The 23,286-nt window shown below is 53.4% G+C and overlaps 1 protein-coding gene, 1 long non-coding RNA gene and 1 pseudogene across 2 annotated transcripts; 2 read left to right on the top strand and 1 right to left on the bottom strand.

Annotated features, from left to right (window-relative positions):
* The first annotated feature begins 3,858 nt into the window (after positions 1-3,858).
* On the top strand, positions 3,859-5,107 carry LOC120664145 (auxin-responsive protein IAA24-like). Its single transcript, XM_039943180.1, has 3 exons — positions 3,859-4,257; positions 4,363-4,680; positions 4,774-5,107. The coding sequence occupies exons 1-3, from the start codon at positions 4,064-4,066 to the stop codon at positions 4,829-4,831; spliced, it is 570 nt and encodes a 189-aa protein (XP_039799114.1). The 5' UTR covers positions 3,859-4,063; the 3' UTR covers positions 4,832-5,107.
* A 6,379-nt stretch (positions 5,108-11,486) lies between these two features.
* On the bottom strand, positions 11,487-15,364 carry LOC120664138. Its single transcript, XR_005670786.1, has 5 exons — positions 14,998-15,364; positions 14,307-14,888; positions 12,221-12,302; positions 11,676-11,796; positions 11,487-11,577 (listed from the first exon to the last, which is right to left on the bottom strand). It is a non-coding gene; the product is annotated as an uncharacterized LOC120664138 (long non-coding RNA).
* A 1,897-nt stretch (positions 15,365-17,261) lies between these two features.
* Positions 17,262-19,868, top strand: LOC120695007 (annotated as a pseudogene).
* The last annotated feature ends 3,418 nt before the right edge of the window (positions 19,869-23,286 follow it).

The raw sequence follows: 23,286 nt of genomic DNA, 5'->3' as shown, positions 1-23,286 counted from the left end.
CTCGATCCCTAAATATAGCAAGTTCTTTTTTTTCAACTTTCGCTTCTAAGAGTAAGTATTATGACAGACTAGAAGCTGGCTAAATCCTACATGGAAAAGAGAGAAAAGAGAAAAAAGTGGGTGTTTCCCTTACCGCCGACTCACTCGGGCGCATGCCCCTCTGCTGGTGGCCCCGCATGCCCCTTATCGCCCATTCACAGCCTGCAGCAAAGCGCACTAGCGGGCAAAAGCCCATGCATGCCGCCGGCCAGCCGGCTGGATTAGTATTCTTGCTCTAAGTTGAGGTCGACGAAATGCGCTGTGTCTTCCAAGATCCTATTATAAGCTCACAAATAAATAGCGATATTCTAATTGCAAACAAACTCCAAATAAGAAGCAAGTAAAGATCAAAATAACTTCAAATACTAAACTAACAGCTAAAGCTAGACTTTAGAAGAAAATTGAGGCACGGGATTCTTGTCAACAGGTTAGGGGCCACGTGTTTGTTTTGGATTGGTCCACGTATGGTTGACATGGTTGACGATGTAAGCAGCCCTGCCGATGTTATCATTGACGAAGTCAACCATTAGAGTTGACTGGTCAATGAGTTCAGCTTCGTCACTTAGGCTTAGTCACGGTTCAGCTTTAGGGACTAGGGTAGGTTGTTAGAGCATCTTTAGTGGTCAATTAATAAGCCCACGGAAGAACATCCAAACAAACCGAAATAAAAATCCAACTCACACATGCAAGCTCATGATTAAAGAATGAATATGCAAAAGTTTTATTGACTAGGAGTTTTAGAAAGGAGCAATTTAATCTTAAAACTGCAACTAACTTTCATGTCTCGCGCATCAAACTTAAATCTCGAATTTTTGCACAATATTCCAGAAAAATATAAAATGTTACAGTTACACCCATCATGTCACATTCATATTTTTCTTTTTTTATTCTAGCATGGTGGGGGGGGGGGGTATGGTTACGCCTGCCGGTCTCTTTTGGCAATGAAAATTTCATTCTTTGGGTGATTGGTGGATCACGTACATACTATTCGTAGTTGTGAACCGGCATGTGTTTTTACCTTTTTTTTTCCTTAAAGAAATGTGTGGTGATGCACGTTCTTAGGAAAAGGTGCTCACTCCACTACTCCAGTGCCCCATCACCGTTGCTCCGTATAACGAACCGGCGGTATCGAGGACTATCACGGTCGGTTCCAACAGGTACGACGGCCACCGACTTTGGTACAGGCGCCCGGCGGTGAAATCCCATTCGCAAAGGCGCGGTGGAGGATCGGAAGGCCCTCTGCTCGGCCCCGCGTGTTCCGTTCCGGGCGCACGATGACGTGCCCCTCCTTTAATTTCCTCAGGTGACGACGCGCGCACCGACGCAAGCAAGCCGGGCCGGCCAGCGGGTCTCCGGCCGCCGTCCAGCTCCACCAAGCGCAAGCGCGCGGGGGGCGCGGCCCGTGCTGCTCCCGTGCTCCGAACGCTCGCCATGCCTGGAGAGCGAGCAAGAGGCAACTGTCGGTGGATTCGCTCGAATGCCAATCCGTTCCAGGGCCTGGTCGATGAGCTTGACCCGCAACCAACTCGCCACACCACACGGTTTCATTTTCATCTCGTCATCTCCCACTGTTCCCAGCCCCGCGGACGGATGGCCGGCACGCGCGAACCAACATGCGCACGTGCGAGTACCGCGCCAGCACGCGTTGCCGGCCGCGCCACGGCGCACTCGCGGCGCCAGCGCACGGCGCCGCCGCTGGCCGGCCGGGCGGTATGGATGCGCGCGGCATGATACGGCGCCGCGCCTTTCCGGAAAGGGAACCCGGTGGAGGGCGGCTGGCGAGAGACAGCGACGCGGCCGGCTAAAGCCCGGACCGAACCAGCACACCACCACCTCTCGGCGCGCGCGTTCCCATCCTGCGGCCACGTACGGAGCGTGGCTGGGTGGGCGCCTGTCTGTTCACTGCACACAGCTAGCGTGTTGTGGCGATCTGGATCTCTCGTGCACGCACCGGCCGCACGCAATGCACGCGCGTGCGCGGCCGGCAAGGCGGCAACCCGGCACGGTCCGTGGAGGGGACAGGCCAGATCACTAGCAGTGCGCACGAGACCATCGGCTAGGGCCCGTGACTGATGGGTGATGGTCTGATGGACGCCGCTGTCTCTCTCGCCCGCTCGGCGGGGCTGATCGATTGTCAGGGGCAGCCCAACCGATCGCTTTCGAACCACACGTTCGCGTGCCTGGCCCGTATCGCCGACTCGCGTGCCGTGCAGTGCAGTGCGTGCTCGAGCGACCAGAAGTAGGCCGTGTTTAGGACGGCTCCGTCCGCCGCGCCTCCGGGTCCGTGCTACAGTAATCGGCACTGTGCTGCACGCAGAGCTGAGAGGAGGCGCTCCGTGCTACAGCCAACGGCCCGAGAGAAGAAGCCGATGGAGCTGATTTCTCTGATTTCACCAGCTCCGCGCTACAAATACCGCTACAGGGTGCTACAGTAGCCGGAGCCGTTGAAGCCCGGCCAAACAGGCCCGTATTTGCAACGTGCGAATGCGATTCTGATTAGACGAGTTTCCGTCCCGGGGCTAACATCACGCGGTTGTCGTGTACCCACCCCCGCCTCCCGCGCCCACACGCTTGCCAAGCAAACAGTTGTAGCGTGCGCACTTACGCGTGTGCTCGCTGCGTCTCTAAATATATGCCGTTTTCTTTTCCCGATAAACGACCTTAACTAAAATACATTAAAAAGTATCAATATTTATAGTACATAATTTGTATCATTGGAAAGATCTTTAAATCTAGTTTTTTAATAAATTTATTTGAAAAATACAAATATTGCGCTTGTTTTTTTACAAATCGAGTCAAACTTATAGCACGCACACCAATGGCGACAGTTGTTTGGGAATGGAAGGAGCAGTAGGTGAAAATGTTATTAGCGATGCTTTTCAAGAAAAAGTTATTACTGGTAGAATGTTATGAAAATCACACAGTAAAAAAGAAACGCATGACAGTTACTGCACTCCTCACGTACAGTACTCAACAACGAGACCGACACCCCTCTGGGCAGGAGAATCAATAACTTATAGCACACACACCAGCAACGGCAGTTGTTTCGGGACAAGAGTATCAGTAGGTGACAAAGTTATTAGTGATGCTTTTTAAAGAAAAAGTTATTATTGGTAGAATGTCACGAAAATCACACAGTAAAAAAAACGCAGGAGGGTTACTGCACCCCTCACGTACAGTACTCAACGAGACCGACAACCCTCTGCTCGCCCCTGCCGTACCGAGCTCGAGCACCGTCCGTCCACAAAATCAAACAGTAACAAAGCAGGAACGTGTCGGCTTGTGGGAAGACCTCCCAGCATCCCGATCCCACCACACAGTTTCCCGTCCATTTCTCGTCCACAGCAATTTGACCAACCCCAACCCCCCACCATCCAAAAGAATTAAAAAAAAAACATTTTCTTCTCCGCGAGCCCCGTTCCATTCCACACGCGCGCGCGAAGCGAAGCGAAGCCCCACGGAAACCCGGCGACGCGTGCGCACCGCCGGTTGGCCGGGGCCGGCCGCCCACGCCCCTCCCTCAATCACACGCCGCTTGTCCGCTGGTCCACAGGCAGGCGGGCCCCGCGCGGCCGCGCGCCACACATGGGCTGCCCCGCCCCCCCCCCCCCCCCCGTGCCATCCCCCTTCCCCGCTGGCCCGGCGGCGAGGAATCTCCCGCCCACGGCCTGACGGCCCCCGTCCAAACCCCGCGGGGGACCCACCTGTCGGCCGGGGCCCAGGCAGCGGCCCGCCGGCCCGCCGGCCCACCTGCCCCCCCCGCCCGCGGGACACGCGCGTACGCGCCACCATTTAAAACGCGACACGGCCGGGTCCGGAAGGCCACCCGCCACCCACCCTATATAGCCGCGCACAAAGCGCCGATCCTCCTCACCGGCACACTTCAATTCCACTCAAAACTTTCTCTCTTCCTCCTCATATTCGTCTTCCTCTCTCTAGCTGCTGCGGTCATACTTTCTCTCCCTCTCTCTCTCTTCCTCTGCCAAGAACACCGGCCGGCTAGCAGCTTGTGTTTGTTGTTCCCATGGAGATCGACGGCGACAACCTCAGCGCCACCGAGCTCCGGCTCGGCCTGCCGGGGACCAGCAGCGGCGACGACCGGCCGAGGAGGCCGGCGCCCTCCGTCGGCGCCAAGCGCGCGCTCGAGGACACCAGAAGCGAGGCGTCCGGCACCACGGCCGCCGGCGACGACCACGACGACGCCACGCCTGCTGCCAAGTAAGCGCGACGCCCACCCCACGCCCCCCCTCCGTGCTCCCCTGCATCCGAATACAGAGTACATGAGCTGACCATGGTTGTTACTTGTCAACTCCTCTTCACCAGAGCGCAAGTGGTGGGGTGGCCGCCGGTGAGGGCGTACAGGAAGAACACCTTCCAGGCGGCGGCGAAGAAGGCCGAGCAGCCGGGAGGGCTGTACGTGAAGGTGAGCATGGACGGGGCGCCGTACCTCAGGAAGGTGGACCTCCGGATGTACAAGGGGTACCGGGAGCTCAGGGAGGCGCTGGACGCCCTCTTCACCAAGTCCTTCTCCGCCGCCGCCGCCGCCGCCGCCGCCGGAGCGGAGGGCGGCGACGGCCAGCACGCCCTCGCCTACGAGGACAAGGACGGCGACCTCATGCTCGTCGGAGACGTGCCCTGGGAGTAAGTACCATCGGATCGACATGTCAGCTTTGTTTTCAGATCTGAAGATGAATGAGTGAGCAGAACTCTAATTGGGAGACTCTGTCTTTGCAGCATGTTCATCTCTTCGTGCAAGAAGCTCAGGATAATGAAGGGTTGTGAGGCCAGGTGATTGCCGATACACAGGCAGAGGCTGCAGACTCATGGGGGATGAATCGAGGAGCACAGATCGTGCAAAGCTGTGTGGCTTGGGCTCTCCAGTGCTGTACAAAGAGATGGTTGTTTCTGAAACCAAGAAGGAGAAGGATCTATGAATTGTGTATATAGTCTTAGGCTCTTAGCTAGCCGCCTTGTTTTTTGAGTTGTGTTTTGTATGAGCGAAGGCTGTAAAAAAATCAAAAAGAAAAATGAGAAATTTGACTTAAGTTTGGTCATTTTCCTCTCCAAAGGTATCTCAATGTGTGCTTGTTAGCTAATATGGTTAGCTTTTGTACTTGCACGGCAAGGCTATCGCCTGCCTTGTGCCTCATGGCAAGGCTATCGCCTGCCTTGTGCCTTTCTGTTTCACGCATAGGATCAGATCGGCATCTCCCACGTGATTCTGTTTCTATAAGTCACGGTGGTTGAGATTGCCTAGATTAGGTCCCTATATATTGTACCCTGGTTTCTCAGATGACAATCAATCCAATATTGCGTGACCTAATCTTCTATCATGGTATCAAGAGACCGTCACGATCCGTGACCTCTCGCTTCCGCACCCTAGCCGCCGACGTAGCTGCGCCGCTCCCCGTCGTGCCCATGGCGCCTCAGCCACCTCCCTCTGACGACAGCGCGCTCACTGCCGAGCAGCAAGAGCACGCGGCTGCTGAAGCTAAGAAGCTCGCCGCCGACCAGGAGGAGAAGCGCAAGGCCCTTGCCGCCGAAGCCGACGCCGCTGCCCAGGCCGCTGCTGCCGCCGCAGAACGCGTGCGCGCCGCCGCCGCCACCCTCGAGAAGGAGCGGCGCGCCGCCGCCGATCTCGCCCATCAGGCTGAAGAGGCCCGCAGACGGGCCGATCCACCCAAGGAGGACGACGACGACCCACCAACGGACGACGCCGCCGCCTTCGAAGCCGCTGTCATCGCCAATCTCCATGCCCAGGCCGCCGGCGTGGAGAACATCCGGACTCTTGTGTCCGTCGTCCTTGATCCGCTGTCCAATCACTATGATCGGTGGCGTGATCTCGTTCTCCTCACCCTGGATCGCTACGCTCTCTCCAGCCACGTCCTCTCCGATGCCGCCCACCCTGGTGTTTCGGCATGGGGGCGCATGGACGCTGTCGTGCTCTCCTGGATCTACGGCGCGGTCACCACAGAGATCATGGACTCCGTCCGCGTCCGCGTCCGCGGCGGCACTGCTCGCCAGGCGTGGCTTGGCATCGAGGCGCAGTTCTTGGGCAACAGCGAAACTCGCGCGCTGCGCCTTGACGCCGAGTTCCGCGCCTTCTCTCAGGGTGAGCTGTCCGTCAGCGACTACTGCCGCCAGATGAAGTCCATGGCGGCCAAGCTCCGGGACCTCGGCGAGGTCATCAACGATCGCACCCTCGTCCTCAATGTTCTGCGCGGCCTCAACGACAAGTTCGGTCACATGCGGATTCACTTTCGCCGTGGCCCGTTCCCTTCGTTCGACGAGGTCCGCAATGAGCTGCTCCTCGAGGAACTCATCACCGGCACTCCTGCTTCGTCTTCTCCGAGTGCTCTCCTCGCCAACGCCCCGAAGAGCTCCGGTACGCCAATGCCGCCTGCTCCCAGCACTGGTGGCCCTGCGACCACTCCTACCGGCAGCGGGCCACAACCACGACCCTCCACCACGGCGTCCTCCGGCAACTCCAACCGCCGCCGACGTCGGAACAAGGGCAACAGCCCGTGGCCGTCCCTCTACAACCCCTGGACGGGCAAGATCACCATGTGGCCTAACCAGGGGGGTGACACCGGCCATCAGCAAGGACAACAGCGCCCTCCATCTCAGCAGAATGCGCCGAACCCGCGCGCCGGGAACCCGCAGACGGCCCAGGCCTTCCAGCAAGCGCAGGCCTATCAGCAGGCCATGCTTGCCGCCTACGTCCAGCAGTAGCAGGCGCCGCGTCCTCCGTCACCACAGTGGCAACAGGCGTACTACCAGCAGCAGCCTCCGGTGCAGCCACCTGCGCCGCTTCTATCCTCACCATGGACTCCTTGGTCAGGCGGGTGGGATCAGCAGCATCTTGCCAACAACTTCAGCACGATGACTCTGAACCCCCCCAACACCACCGAGTGGGTCGTCGACTCCGGCGCGTCCGCTCACATGACGCCCGACATCGGTAACGTCTCGCTGTTTCGCCCGCCACGTTCCGCTTATCCTTCCTCCATTATCATTGGCAATGGTTCCACTCTCCCTGTTACAGCTTCTGGTCATTCAGTCTTACCTGGCCCCTTTTATCTTAATAATATTCTTGTTGCTCCTGATATTATTAAGAACCTTCTATCTGTTCGCCAGTTTACCACTGATAACCGTTGTTCCATTGAGTTTGACCCGTTTGGCCTCTCTGTGAAGGATCTTCGCACCAGGAACGTGATCACCAGGTGCAATAGTGCTGGCCCGCTCTACTCGTTGTCCCTCCCGGCGTCATCTTCCTCACAGCGCGCCCTTGTTGCTGCCACCGCCACACCAGTCGACACTTGGCATCGCCGCCTTGGCCACCCCGGCTCTGAGGCCCTGTCCAAGCTCATTAGTACTACAGCCATCTCCTGTAATAAAAGCACAATCGACACCTTATGTCATGCATGCCAGCTTGGTCGTCACATCCGTTTGCCTTTTCACAATTCAAACTCTCGTGCACTCAAGAATTTTGATTTGATTCATTGTGATCTTTGGACATCTCCTGTGTCAAGTGTGTCCGGTTACAAGTATTATCTTGTCATTCTTGATGATTGTTCTCATTACTTATGGACGTTTCCACTTCGTCTGAAGTCTGAGACGTTTGCTGCACTAACCAATTTCTTTACATATGTGCGAACCCAGTTCGGATGTCCCATCAAGAGTGTTCAATGTGATAATGGCCGAGAATTTGATAATTCTTCTTCCCGGTCCTTCTTCCTTACCAATGGCGTGCAGCTACGGATGTCTTGCCCGTACACCTCCTCCCAAAACGGTAAAGCTGAGCGTATGATTCGTTCCATTAACAACATCGTGCGCTCAATGCTGTTTCAGGCGTCCTTCTCTGCCTCTTACTGGGTCGAAGGCCTTCACACGGCAACTTACCTGTTGAACCGCCTCCCCACCAAGACGCTCGACTTCGGGACGCCCTTCTTCCACCTGTACGGATCCCATCCATCCTACGCACATCTCCGTGTGTTCGGTTGTGCTTGCTACCCTAACCTGTCCGCCACAGCGCTGCACAAGCTCTCGCCTCGGTCCACCCTTTGCATCTTTCTTGGCTATTCCTCCGATCACAAGGGGTACCGGTGTCTTGATCTGTCGTCGAACCGGATTATCATCTCTAGACACGTTGTCTTTGATGAGGCTTCCTTTCCCCGTTCCAAGACACCACCATCGACCACTGACCTTGAGCTCCTGTCTACTGACCATACGACCAGTGTTCCCCCCATTGGTCCTCCTTCTTCCCATGCAGGTTGTGACGGCGGCACTCCAGGCTTGCCATCGCTCGCGCCACGTGCGGCACGTCCTACACCGGTCCTCCACCCGCTCGTCATCGCGCCACGCGCGGCCCCGGCGATGCCCGCGCCACGCGCGGCCCCCTCCGACTCGGCGACGCCCGCGCCACGCGCGGCCCCCTCCGACTCGGCGACGCCCGCGCCACGCGCGGCCCCCTCCGACTCGGCGACGCCAGCACCCCGTGCGCTGGTCCCCCCCGCTACCGCACGTGTACACACGGCGCCCGCGTCCGCCCGCTGCGACTGGCTCTGCGCCCAGCCCGAGCAGTGCTGCGGCTAGCCCAGCGCCCGGACCGAGCGGTGCTGCGGCTGGCCCTCCCCTTCCCAAGGGTGCCGTGCCGGTCGCCCCCGTCGTCAACAACCACTCGATGGCGACCCGCGGAAAACATGGCTTCCGTCAGCCGTCCCTCCTCCATGCCTCGACGACACCATCGCCCATCCCCAAGACATACAGAAGCGCACTTGCTGACCCTAACTGGCGTGCTGCCATGGAAGAGGAATTCTTTGCGCTGATGTCCAACAACACCTGGGATTTGGTGCCTCGGCCCCCAGGCGCCAACATTGTCACAGGCAAGTGGATCTTTCGCCACAAGTACCATGCTGATGGCTCCCTTGATCGCTACAAGGCACGTTGGGTTCTTCGAGGATTCACGCAACGGCCTGGCGTCGACTACGATGAGACTTTCAGTCCAGTCGTTAAGCCCGCCACCGTTCGCACAGTCCTGTCCCTAGCTTTGTCGCAGCAGTGGCCTGTTCATCAACTCGATGTGAAGAACGCCTTCTTGCATGGCACCTTGTCTGAGACGGTCTACTGCAGTCAGCCTACGGGGTTCCTTGACACAACTCGTCCTGATCATGTTTGCAAGCTCAACAGATCGCTCTATGGCTTGAAGCAGGCACCTCGTGCGTGGTACAGCCGTTTTGCTATTTTCCTGCTCTCCATTGGTTTTGTTGAAGCAAAGTCGGACACGTCATTGTTCATCTATCGCCATGGTCATGACACCGTCTACTTGCTTCTCTATGTGGATGATATTGTGCTCACAGCTTCCAATCCTGCTCTCCTTCAGCGCACCATCACCGCTCTGCAGCAGGAATTCTCGATGAAGGATCTCGGTGAGCTTCATCATTTTCTGGGCATTGCTGTTCAGCGCCGATCTGGTGGATTGTTTCTCTCCCAGCGACAGTACACCCTGGACATTCTGGAACGTGCCAACATGACTCAGTGTAAGCCGTGCAGCACACCAGTGGATACCCAGACTAAGCTTTCAGCGACTGATGGTAACCCTGTGACCGACGCCACGGACTACAGAAGCCTGGTTGGTGCCTTGCAGTACCTCACCTTCACGCGGCCAGATATCTCCTATGCTGTGCAGCAGGTGTGCCTTCACATGCATGCTCCGCGTGAGCCTCACCTATCGGCTGTGAAGCGCATTCTGCGTTATTTGCGCGGCACCCTTGATCATGGGCTCCTCCTTCGACCGTCGTCGCCTTCCGAGCTTGTGGTCTACACTGACGCCGACTGGGCGGGTTGCCCGGACACTCGTAAGTCCACCTCAGGCTTTGCAGTTTTCTTGGGCTGCAATCTGGTTTCCTGGTCCTCCAAGCGCCAGACTACGGTGTCCCGTTCCAGTGCTGAGGCTGAGTACAGGGCAGTTGCAAACGGTGTTGCTGAGGCTTGTTGGCTGCGACAGCTACTTCTGGAACTTCACTGTCCTCTCACACGGTCCACACTTGTCTATTGTGACAATGTAAGTGCTGTGTATCTCTCCACCAATCCGGTTCAGCATCAACGTACGAAGCATGTCGAGATTGATCTCCACTTCGTCCGTGAGCGTGTTGCTGTTGGTGACGTTCGTGTGCTTCACGTCCCGACGACATCCCAGTTTGCAGATATCTTCACCAAGGGTCTTCCTACCTCAGTGTTCACAGAATTCAGGACCAGTCTGAACATCTGTGCACCCGAAGTTCAGACTGCGGGGGGGGGGGGGGGGGGTGTTAGCTAATATGGTTAGCTTTTGTACTTGCACGGCAAGGCTATCGCCTGCCTTGTGCCTCACGGCAAGGCTATCGCCTGCCTTGTGCCTTTCTGTTTCACGCATAGGATCAGATCGGCATCTCCCACGTGATTCTGTTTCTATAAGTCACGGTGGTTGAGATTGCCTAGATTAGGTCCCTATATATTGTACCCTGGTTTCTCAGATGACAATCAATCCAATATTGCGTGACCTAATCTTCTATCAGTGCTTGTGACTTGTAGTGAACACGGTGCCTAGGCAGCAGTTCGTCAGATCAAGTTTCTTCTTTTTTTTTGAAAGACTGTCAGTTTCTATCTTATCTAATTCCCTCTCGTTCTGGGAGTCGGTTTGCTCTCTGCTGAATCCCACAGGCTCGGTTATCAGAACTTAGATCTGCAGAACTGATAGACATCTGACGAAAGTAGATCTGAATGAACCAACAAAACATGACTAATTATTTTAACAAATCTGTTTCTCAAAGATCAATTATCAGAGGCTCCAAATTATGTCGTCCACAAGGTTCTTGACATTAAAAAATCATTAATAAAAGGAAATTAAGCAGACAGCCAACCTCCGGGCCATAGGTTCAAGCTGTAAAGAAGATAAGGCACCTCCCTGCCTGCCTGCTGCCAGACAAAGCAGGGGGCACGGATCAAGCAGAACCCCGGAGAAGAATCCAAACGCACAGAAAGCCACGCATGCTGTCTACGAGGAGCTGAGCATTTCATGGCAGGATACCATCATAGTAATAATAAGAGCAAGGATAATAGAAGTCGTCGACTGCCGGCTGGGAGCGCGTCACGTGTGGCGGACCCCACAGACCATCATTGCGCTGCAGTGAGACAACACACCCATTTCGCCAGCTCGGAGCGAGCTGAGTTACCAGGCGCCCACTCCACCTTTCTCACTCCTCCACGTTGGATCCCACTCTGTTATGAGCCGATCATTATACTTGCTCTAAGAGCAAGTTTTATAACATCGCCCGCTCGCCGGCGAAAACGAGCTCCAGCTCAGCTGGTGCTGTTTTTTTTATTCAACAGCTGTAGCACGAAAGCGACGGCAACCAATTAAAGGGGGGAGGAAGCGGCGTTGACAGGCTCTGCATCCGCCGGCTAAATGTCGCCGACTCGCTACACGCCCACTGCCTTCTCTCTCATATCTTCTCTTTCATCCACGTCGGCATTTCGCCGGCTCGCCGCTGGTCATAATACCTGCTCTAAGGCAGCACGGCAGGGGAAGAAGCGGACACGAATCTGTCAGGAAATACTCACAGATGGCTCAGAAAACATGATGAACGGTTGGTGCACACCTTCCGGGAATCCCCCTCCAATGGCCAGGAAATCACGCTGCCCGAGCCATGGCAGCAGGCAGGAAGTATCCTGGGATAACGACGGCTGACCATCTGCTATCTCGTATGTACCATCAGGACGCTGCAGTTAGGAACATGTGGTGACTGTCAGGCAGGGATGCAAATAATACTGTAACTGCATCGACATCAGAAACAAGGAACAGATGGTGGCATTGGCAATGTGCATGTACTGTTCTGGACAAAATGGGGGTAATGTGAAGCAGAACATGTTCCTATGGAGGTGAATAGTGCCATAGCAGGCATAGGTGCGACAAGTTGACATAGGGCAAGCAGTTCCAAGAAAAGGGTAATAAAGATGCCTCCATACAGTTCCAAGAAATGATTCCATAGGATAAGCAGAATGCCATGCTTGTGGTAACATCAGTTCATGCGAAATGAAAATCTTAAAGTGTGGAGTGTGTAATTTGAAATCAAGTAATGTGCAGAAACTAGAGCATGGAATGGTCATCTGAAATAAGATAAATTAATTAACGAGTACTAGTTACTTTCGATTTGCCACCCGTTAATTGCGCCCCTGGAGCCTGGAGGACAGCCTCAGCCGGTCCCCAAATTGCAGGATATTTGTGCCTGTGGAGACAGAGAAGCAGTACTGTGAGACGTCACATGTTGATCAATATCACATAAATATCAGGAGACAAACATACAGCTAGCCTGACTCAGGTACTGCTACCCACTATAATTTCTTTGTGGAGTAATGCTGATAACTTGTGTCAACAAAAGAGTATCTTCATCAGCCTACAGCCATGTCATGCAGCTGGCATGGCAATGGCATTGCATCCACTGGAGTACTGGACCATCTAGAAGACTGCCTTATCATGTATCTTTCTGGAAATTAATAAAACCTGGAGTAGCTTAAAATCTAAAGAAATATAAACATTGTTTTGGCATTTTTAGCTGTGCAATCACTGGCACATCTTTAGCAGAAAATCAAAGGCTTCATCACTTAAGAAGCGTGAAGGGTAAAATAGTAGGAGAAGGGATGGGCTTATCAATTATTTTAATCGGCTCCTTCAAGACAAACTAAAAATGATATCAAAGACCTTTTTCAGTCTTCTAAGGAAAATAAACAAATTGAATCGGTACCACTTAGGTCAAAAATCAAAGAAAGTTTTACCATCCAAGCAACAAAATTATCGAATTCACAAACTGCAGATGGAAAAGATCACACCAAAATTATATGCCTGTTTTACGCAATCCTGCAAAATAGTTGCAGTTTCACCATCAAGATCTTGTAGTACTTAACCATCATGAGTATTCCAAAAAACAAGTGATGAGAATAGGCACAGTACACAGGGGTTGAACTAATGCACTGGTCATGAATAAGAAATTCAATCAAAATAACGTTTTCTCTCAACTCTGTTACTTGTTGAACAGCCACTTGGCTCTGATTCTCTTCCTGTCACTCTAGTTCTTCTGATTTCTTGCATTGTGCCACCCTGATTTCAGATTTCATGAGGAAGATCCTACTTGGATGAAACAATGCAATGTTGCGGTAAAAAAGTTCGCGGGGAATGAAAAAGCTCAAGTATGGAATGGTAATCTGAAATCAAGTACTGTGCAGAAACTAGAGTATGAAGTGGTGATCAGGAAAAGGTAAATTCATTCATAAATACTGTTTCCTTTGGGGACATCAATTAGACAGCCATTAATTGCGCCCCTGGAGGACAGCCTAAGTATGGTCCCCAGTTGCCTGACTCAGATTTGTATGTTGATCAATCGCACATAAATATCAGGACACAAATGTGCAACTAGCCTGACTCAGATGCTGCTACAACTAATTTTCTTGAGGAGTAATACTGACAACTTGTGTCAACAGTATCGTCATCAGCCGCAGTCATAGCATGCACCTGGCATGGCAATGGCAGCGCATTGGCTGGCTGGACGATCTAGAAGACTGCCTTATGTTGTTTGATCAAATACGCTTATGGAGGAGAGCTGCACATTTTTTTTGTTATACGAGAAATAAACAGCAGTCCCATACAATGCCCAGATGGGCAGACGAAGACTGCCTTATAATTTAATGTTGTTGTTACTACTATACTCTACGTATGTATCTTTTCTTGAAATTTACAAAACATGGAATATCTTCAAATTTAATTGAGTAACCAATGGGACCCTTGTTTTAGGCTTTTAGCATTTTAAGCCTTGTTAAGCCTTGCAACCTGTAGCACAGCTTTAACGAAAATTGAAAGCTTCGCTTATTATAAAGCATGAAGAAGGCAAAAGGAAAGGCTCAGAGAAAGGAGGGGCATATTCAATTTTATTACTTTAACCAGATTTTCAAGAAGAAGAAGCATATCAATTAATTTTGTTCCATTACTTTGTAGCCGAAAATGAACAAACACATAGCTGAAAATTAAAGTTTACCATCCGAATAGGAAAAATCACACCAAAATTTTGAGATGATTTAGTTAACAAAATGAATGGGCTTTGCTGCAAAATAATTGCACCAACATACTTATAATATTCCACCTCTCTTCTGAAAAGATTTAAGTGATGAAAACAGGCAATGTGCAAAGGGATCATGAATAGAAAATCCAATCAAAATGAAAAATGGCCAAAAGAATTTACCTTCTGTCAGCTGTACTGCTTGTTGAACAGCCACACAGTTCCAATTCTCTTCTTGTCACTCTAGTAGTCCAGTTCTTCTTTCTCTAGGTCAACCTGAATCCCTGATTACATGAGGAAGCTCCTGATGCACAACAGATAAAACTACAATTAAGAGTAACTGGCTGAAAGAATACCAGGACTTAGGCTTACATATAAATTAGTACAATATAAGCTGAACAATCACATGGGAATCGGCATCCTTTAGGATGAACCCTTCATTCCTTCGCACTTAAGAACACACACCTACATACCCCAACAGCATCATTACAGAGTACAAACATTGGGGCCTCATAAGCTCAACATGCACATACGCACTGATAACTTTGCCAGACATGTGTTCCTGAAAGGACACCTGATGGTCTTACACATCCGCATCACACAGGACGAACGAAGCACCAGTTACGCTGATCTAGTACACAAATTAGTCCTGCTGCGTACTATTATCACCGACAGATCTGACATTGCTTGGTAAATTTGTTACTTCTACTTCGATTTAATCGAGGGAAACACTGCCGTGACTGAATAATTTGCCTCCTTGCACTTCTACAGGGAAACAACCAAAAAAATAAAATAAAATCAAGCCGTACTCTATCAAATATTCAAACTCACAAGCGGTTCAGTGACTTCAGTCCCGACTGCAATTTTGATTTACCTCAAATTTTCTAGCGCGAACAACCGATGCCCCACCCCCGAGTCGAACGAAAAATCCCAAGTTCCCAGCGCGTCATTTCAACCAACCATCGATCATTGCAAACCTCGGATTCTCCGACAACAGTAACGGTGTCGAGCAGCGGCGCCACTCCAAAGCAAACCCTAGCAGCGCGAGCAGCGGCCAGCGACCGAGGCGGGATCGGTGGGGCCGCACGGTACCACCATGCCGGGAGGCGGTGGGAGCGGAGCTGGTCCGCAGCCTTCCGGGAACGTAGGAGGATTCCGCTCCCACGCCGCCAGCCCCGGCGTGAGGAGGCGCCACCGCCGCCGCCGTGAACGGAAACGGACTCGGCTGTGGAAGTTTTTCGCCGTTTCGCGCGCTCCGTGCTCAGCACGGGAGGACCGCTGGAGGCCTGCGGCTATGCCCATGGGCCGAATTCCTTTTCGTTCCTCATGTTCTGTTAGCTAGGCTGAAAGCATTTTTTGGGCCAATGTTGCGACCTCTAAGGCCTAGGCTCTTCTAACAAATTATAGCTTTCTGCGAAAGGGTCTGAAGACTAGTGGTTATAAGAGTCTCGGTAGTACTTGAGGTCCTAAATTCAGACTCCTCATGGGAGCGAATATTCTGGGATTTAATGGCGTTTGTGCATTCAGTAGTAGACGACGTTCCCGTCGACAACGAGGCGCCGGTGGTGACTTCGTCAATCTCGAGGATTTGCCGGCTCAGTCTTCGAAGATGTTCATAGGTGTAGGGTTTGCGTACGTGTGTTTATAGGGGTGTGAGTGTGCGTGCGTTGTGAGTGTCTGAGTTGTACTGTGTAATCTCAAAAAAAAAATTATAGCTTTCTAGTTCTCTGATATTTTTGTCTCTATTTTTTTCATTTCCCCCTCTTTTTACAATTTGTCGTTTCAGTTAAATTTTTGTGAATGCGTGGAATAGCATACTCTGCTCCACCTTTTCTTTACAAAAAAGTTCATGACTGAAATATGCATGGAGTCGTGCCAGATACTGCTAACCTATGTTTTCAATTGCTCTATGTTTGGTTCTTACTCATGACATGTTAAGCATTTTTTTTCATGAGCTGAAAAGTGCATACGATCTTAATGTTGGTGTGCAGAAGAGTGGAGAAGACCATCGTTGTTTGGATGACCTCTCCTCATCTCCTGTATGTATCTCTGTTTGCTATTCCATTTTGCCTTGAACTTAATTTCACATCTTCATGGTGTGTTCGAAACTCAAATAGAACATTCAAGTAAAATGCAGATCAAACAATTTTTGCTTGCTTGTTATTATGACGTTGCTTGTTGCATTTTTCTCTATTTTGACGACCCATAATCTGGGAGTTTTGTTACAACAAGAATCTGCTTGGCATTTTCCTTGATGTTGTCGATTCAGTATGATGCTGACTGCATTGTTTTCAAGCATCCGGCAAATGCTGTACGAATGCAGCAATTGGATCCAGCATTTCAGCACCAGCTGACTTTACAGATGCAACTGTGAATTCCCAAGTGCTCGATGCGGAACTTTATAGAATCACATGTAGTCGGCCATCAAAAGAGATTGGTGACATCGAACTTATTGGGAAACTTGTGATCAGCAACTAAACTCTGCTTGTTTGACCAATGACCAGTGCTAGTGCAGGGAAGAAGATGGTCGCAGACGTCTCCTGGAGTTGGAGACCAGGGAAGAAGATGGCATAGGCAGACACCGCGAAACCAATGAACATCACTGGCGTCTGCGGCTTCAATCCCTCTCCACCCGGCGGCTTGGTCGGCGCACGAGCTTGAGAGACTCCCGTCTCCGGCGATTCGGGTGCTGGGTGTGTAGGACAGTGGAGAGCTGGAGCGGATCGTGGGTTTAGGCCGTCCACAACGGGCCGAGCATCCTAAGGAGCATCTCCTCCTCGGTTTCCACGCCCTCTCTGTCTACAGTGCCAAACAGTGCGTCTACAGTGCCAAACAGTACATTTGCTCCTCCAAACAGTGCGTCTAGAGTTTAGGGTTCTGACAAGAACGGAAAGTGGCGGCTAACGGTGCGAGCGCTGGATGAGGAGACGACGAGGGGAGACCCAGAGCTTTGCCAAATTCCAATCCAAACTGGGGTAAACGAAAAAAGTAACATATCAGGTGCAAACTAACTCCTTCATGAAAACCGTGCAAACTTCAATATAAACTAAAACTGACTTGAGCGAGCTCATTTAGCTTGTGAGCCAGCTCAAAAAAAAAAAATGCTAGCAGCCACCAGCTTGTTTCTCGGCAACGGCGATGAATGAGGCGGCCGAGACCACCGTCCTTCAAATTGGCAAAACAAAAATCCGGTAAGAGTTCAACTCCAAGCATTTGGTCGCTTCACGGGTATCGAGCGCCCTTCTAAGAGCGTTCCAGCACGAGCTCCTTGTTTATGATGTCTGCTAGGTCGAGGAGGGTATGGCTGACGAATACTTCGAAAAGGATCTTCCTCCATGGCGCAGTTGGACTACAGGTGCACGGCGCAGAGCAGATCTTGACGAGGGCCGAGGGGCCGAGGGCCGAGGTGTTTTCTGCAGAATCCATCTTCACTTAGTCTGATCAGCTGTGGTTGTTAACTGGTGGAGCTGCCGATAATTAATAACCTAGTGTTGCCTCTCTGTATTATGTTATTATGTTGATCATTAGCACTTTTGCAGCAACTTTATTGGTTACATGTGCTTGGTTAGAAAAAAAATTCTCGATGAGGAGAAATTGATTATCAACCAGCTGATTTTTTTGTTCTTTTTTTTTCCTGTTCTGCAGTACTAAGACAGGCACTGGCCACTATAGCCGAGGGATCAAGTAAGGTGCTTCGACGAGTGCTTGATGCCCACCAGATAGAAAGATGGATAATCAAGAATAGCAGTACATATGAAACTAGTTGAGGTCCTGCTTATTATTAGCCTAATAGCCTTGTAATGCTCTGCTCAGTTGTGATTTCTTCACAAAGAGTGGAATTGTAGCAAGTTCATCTGCAATTTCTTCTGGTCGTCAGGGCTAAGCTTCCATTCAGTTTCGTCAGAGTTCAGTCAGCAGTCCACAAATAAAGCCACCAAGTAACCGTCCAAGGTCGCCAACCTGCATCAAAGGCCCAAGATGACGACTGAATTAGAGATAAAAGAGTAGAAGCTCATCTGCGTTCTGTTTTCAGACTTGAAACAATCTTTAATTACTTGCTAAGTTGATTACTGACGCCATGCCTGCAACTATAAGGCCGGACTCCAGTTACTACTGTAATCGTTGTTGACAAGAACTTGAACCCTAGCTTGTAGTAGTAGCAGAAGAGTAAGTTGTCTACAGTATGTACTTGGAGTCTATCCTATCAATCCAGAATCAGCCTTTGGAGCAGTACCAATTTGTTCTTGTTCTCAATTTCCCCCCCTTTCTGTTGATGCCCTTGTTCATCAATTTTCAGACTCTGAACTCTAGATTGCCCTTGGTCTAAACTCTGATCTGAAGCATGATGCATTCTGTTGAAATTTACTCTGCCTGTAGTTCTTTCAACCTATTTAGTTACACAAATATGAGATTTGATTCTTCAAAATAATCACACTGCAAATTCAGTTGTTCAAAAAAAACAAAAATACAAAATACAAATTCAGACACCATACTGCGCTGGTGACTGCTTCATTTTTTCTTCGTTCAGTGTCGAAGAACATATGCTGCTCATGATGCCTGGGACATTGGTGGCGATTGCTTGAAAAATTCAAATACTTCTGCTTGATAACACTTGCATGAAAGAATTGGGATATTATGGACACTTTTCATCTGATGAGAATGTAATTTCATCGATTTCGTTTCCGTAGTCAGTGGAGCAGATGGTATATCCCCCTCGCGCTCCGCTCTCGCCTCCCACTCGCGCTCGCCGCCGGCCACCGCCGCCGCCTCTCTCGCCTCCTCCTCGCGACGCTCTCGCCTCCCCCCGCGCGCTCGCCTCCGGCGGCCGAGGCCCAACCCGCTGCGCCCTCTCCCCTGCTCGTCGTCGTCGCCCTCCCCCCTCGCTGCCGCCCCGCTCCTCACCTGCGGTGCGGTCTCGCTAACCCTAGACACTAGCGCTGACCCGCTGCTCGGCGCCTGCCGGTTCCTCGACCACGACCACAACTCGCTCGACCGGGGCCTCGCCGCCAGCTTCCCCAACCTCCGCCGCCGCCGAGTCCGGCGGCCTCATGGCCATCGCCGGCGGACGCCCGATTGCCCGACGCTGCAGGAGCTCGAGCTCCACCGCTGCATGAACCTTGCCCTCTGCCCAATCTCCGCCTCTGCGCACCTCCAGATCCTCCGCATCGTCGCCGCGTCCCCTGCTCTCTACGGGACCGATGAGGACGGCGGTGTCACAGACATCGGCCTCACGCCCTCACCATCCTCGCCCATGGTTGCAAGCGGCCGGTGAAGCTGGAGCTTTTGGGTTGCGAGGGCGACGGCATCGCGGCTGTGGGGCGCTGTTGCGCCATGCTTGAGGAGCGAGCTCACCATCGCCGACGACAGGATGGACGGCGGGGTGGCTTGCTGCGCTAGATTTCAGTGGGAACCTCAAGACCCTACCGCCTGCAGGGATGCAGGCAGCTGGATTGACGACGATGATCCCCGGCCGGTTGAACATCTTGGGGCTCGCCTGATGCTCGAGAGCCGGCAGCTGCACCGTTGCCAGCTGCGTGACCGACGCCACCCCCTCCATGCCCTCTTTCTGATCTGTGAGGGCCGGCGGCCGGCGCCCGTGAGATTGAGGTCCAGAATTGGCGGGGCCTGGAAGATGATATGTTTGCCTTGGTTGGCCTATGCAGGTTATACTGTAACCACCAATCTACTCCCTCGTTCTAAATTATAAATCATATAAAAAATATTGGAGAGTCAAAATTTTTCAAATTTGACCAAATTTACATGACAAGTGTTAGATAATTACCCATACTCTAGCTTGTCTAGGTTCTACGCTGGTAGGGGCTCTAGCTCCTCCTCAGTCAAGCCTGCCATTTAATGTTGGGCGGCAGATGACTGTTGTCGATAGTAGTAGCTGCAAGTTGCAGCAAGATAACAGTAGAAGTAGTGGTAGTAGAGGCTGCACTATACTGTGGGAGCCATACCTCGTAAATGCTTTCTTTGACTGATTGTCTATAAAAGGAAAGAGCAGCTGCAGCTCACTGATTAAGCAACTCCATTTCGTGTGCTCTTTCTGAGTCCTTCTTCTTCCTCTCATCTTGTTCCTCCACCTGCAAGAAAGAGGGTGTTGTGTGTGTGAGGGAGTGCTAACAAGTGGTATTCAGAGCTTGAGTGTTCGAGCTTGGTGGCCATGGCTTCCCTGGATCGTGAGCATGGGTGCGGGCGTTCTCAGGAGCGTGGCCGTGGGCGCCAGACGACGTACGTCGTGAAGAAGACGGTGCGGGACGTCGGCAGCGCGCAGTACCCCATGCTCACTCGCACGAACCACGCCGAGTGGGTGGTGCTGATGAAGGTGATGCTCAAGGCGAGGCGCCTGTGGGCGGCGGTGACTGTGGGCACCGCTGACGTAGAAGACGACCAGTCGGCCATGGAGGCCATTCTCAAGTCGGTGCCGACCGAGTACGTCGTCCCGCTCGGCGCCAAGGACTCCGCCAAGGAGGCGTGGGAGAGCCTAGAGACGATGCGGCTCGGCGGCGACCGCGTGCGCAAGGCGAAGGTGCAGCAGCTCCGGCTGGAGTACGAGGCTATCGCGTTCCGCGATGGCGAGGCCATCAAGGACTTCGCGCTGCGGCTCACATCTCTGGTGAGCTAGCTAGCGCAGGACGGCGTCGACATCAGTGAAGAGGAAGCGGTGGCGAAGTATCTCCGCGTCGTGCCGCCGCGATTCGCGCAGATTGCGCTCTCGAACGAGACGCTGCTCGACATGAGCACGCTCTCAATCGAGGAAGTCACCGGACGGCTCAAGGCGGTCGAGGACCGCGCGGAGACCCCCGCCTGCACGACCGCTGGCGGCCAGCTACTGCTCACGGAGGAGCAGTGGGCAGCGCGCCTGCGCGAGAGGAAGCAGGGGGAGGGCTCCTCTGTTTCGCGCAGCGACGGCGGAGGCGGCGCGGCAAGCCATGGCGGAAGGCGGAGGGCGCCGGCATGGACGGCGGAGATCGTGCTGCCGACAAGGATCGTTGCCGCAATTACGGCAAGATCGGGCACTGGGCCCACAACTGCAAGGAGCCGTGGCGCCAGGAGCGGGCGCACCTCGCCCAGGATGACGAGGAAGAGCCTGCGCTGCTCATGGCGCAGGTCTGCGTCATCAACACCGAGGCAGAGGACCGCGGCGGGCCTGTCGAGCTCGACGAGCCGCGCGCGCGGGTCAACCTCGGGCGAGCAGAGGAGGAGGCAGAGGAGCTATTGTACCTCGACACCAGTTCGAGCAACCACATGACCGGGAACCGCACGGCCTTCTCCGAGCTCGACACCGGAGTCGTCGGCACCGTGAAGTTCGGGGACAACTCCGGCGTCGACCTCCAGGGGCGCGGCACGGTCGTGTTCCAGTGCAAGAATGGCGAGCACAAGGCGCTGATGGATGTGTACTACATCCCCAAGCTCTGGAGCAACATCGTCAGCATTGGCCAGCTCGACGAGCGAGGCTGCCAGGTGCTGATCGACGGCGGCGTGCTCCGGATCAGGGACCGCGAGTGGAAGCTGCTCGCCAAGGTCGAGCGCGGTAGGAATCGCCTCTACACCTTGGCGCTGAGCATTGCGCGCCCGGTGTGCTTGGCGGCAAGGTGCGACGATGCGGCATGGCGCTGGCACGCGCGCTTCTGCCATTTGAGCTTCGATGCTCTGGCCAGGATGGCGCGGCAAGGCATGGTGCGAGGGCTGCCACTGATCGAGCATGCCGGCGAGCTGTGCGACAGCTGCCTTGCCGGGAAGCAGAGGAGGCTGTCGTTCCCCAAGAAGGCGAGCTACCGCGCTGGCGACACCCTCGAGCTCGTCCACGGCGACCTCTGCGGGCCAATCACACCGGCAACGCACGACGGACAATGCTATTTCCTGCTCCTGGTGGACGACTGCAGCCGCTACATGTGGCTGCATGTGCTGTCGAGCAAGGACGAGGCGCCAGCGGTGATCAAGGAGTTCCAGGCACAGGTGGAGATGGAGACGGGGAAGAAGCTACACGTGCTGCGGATGGATCGCGGCGGCGAGTTCACCTCGGTCGAGTTCGGTCTCTACTGCGCGGGACAGGGCGTTGAACGCCACCTCACGGCGACGTACTCGCCGCAGCAGAACGACATCGTGGAGAGGAGGAATCAGACAGTGGTCGGCATGGCTAGGAGCATGCTGAAAAGCCAAGAAGATGCCGGCGGCGTTTTGAGGCGAGGCGGTGAGCATGGCGGTGTTCATCCTGAACCGCGCGCCCACCAAGAGCCTGAAGGGCATGACGCCATTCGAGGCTTGGCACGGGAGGAAGCCGGACGTGTCCATCCTCAGGACATTCGGCTGCGTCGGGCACGTGAAGAAGATGAAGCCCAACCCATAGTCACCAGATTCGGGGTCGACCTCACGTTCCTCGACCCGGGAACATCGTCCCAAATCGAGGGTCGGGGACGACCAGGGTCGTCGACCCAATTCTAGCTGGTTCACGTCCCGATTCACCACCGGAGCGTACACGGCCGGCCTCCCAGTAGAGCGCAGATGACGGACCATGCCGGCGGGTCTCGCTGGTGGAGTACGGACTGCGGAGGCATGAGAGAGCCATGGACTACCAATTTTGTTCTCGGATGGTGCCAGATGCTGCAGTCAGCTACCATATTGGTGAAAGCGGTGCAGAGCAGAGGCAGAATGGGGAGGAAAGAGATGGCGGCGGCGGCTGCAGCATGCGACGTGCAGCAGCCAGCGACTCAAAGATAGGGTTACGTTAGATGAGTAATGGGCTATTTGGGCCAACATGGGCAGCCCAAGTTTCTTTTCTCTCCTTTTTTGCTTTTATATCTTTGCCAGACCACACATCTCTAATTGTACGACATATGAGATCTACGTGACTTGTGTCATCGACCCGGAGGGTCGACCCGGATTAATCGGGGTCATTCGTTCCAAACTACTCCCTTCGACCCGCATTTTTATACACATTCGACCCTCGATCCTCGACCCCGATCCACGACCCGATCGACCCGGGAACTATGTGACTATGGCCCAACCTCGCCAAGCTGGAAGACAGGAGCACTCACATGGTGTTCCTAGGGTACGAGCGCGGGAGCAAGGCTTATCGGCTCTACGACCCGGCCAGCAGCAAGGTGGTCGTGTCCCGCAACGTCGTCTTCGACGAGGCGGCGTGCTGGGGCTGGGAGTC

Source organism: Panicum virgatum, chromosome 2K, assembly GCF_016808335.1.
Source record: "Panicum virgatum strain AP13 chromosome 2K, P.virgatum_v5, whole genome shotgun sequence".
Classification (NCBI taxonomy): domain Eukaryota; kingdom Viridiplantae; phylum Streptophyta; class Magnoliopsida; order Poales; family Poaceae; genus Panicum; species Panicum virgatum.
This window is presented reverse-complemented; position numbering and strand designations above follow the sequence as displayed.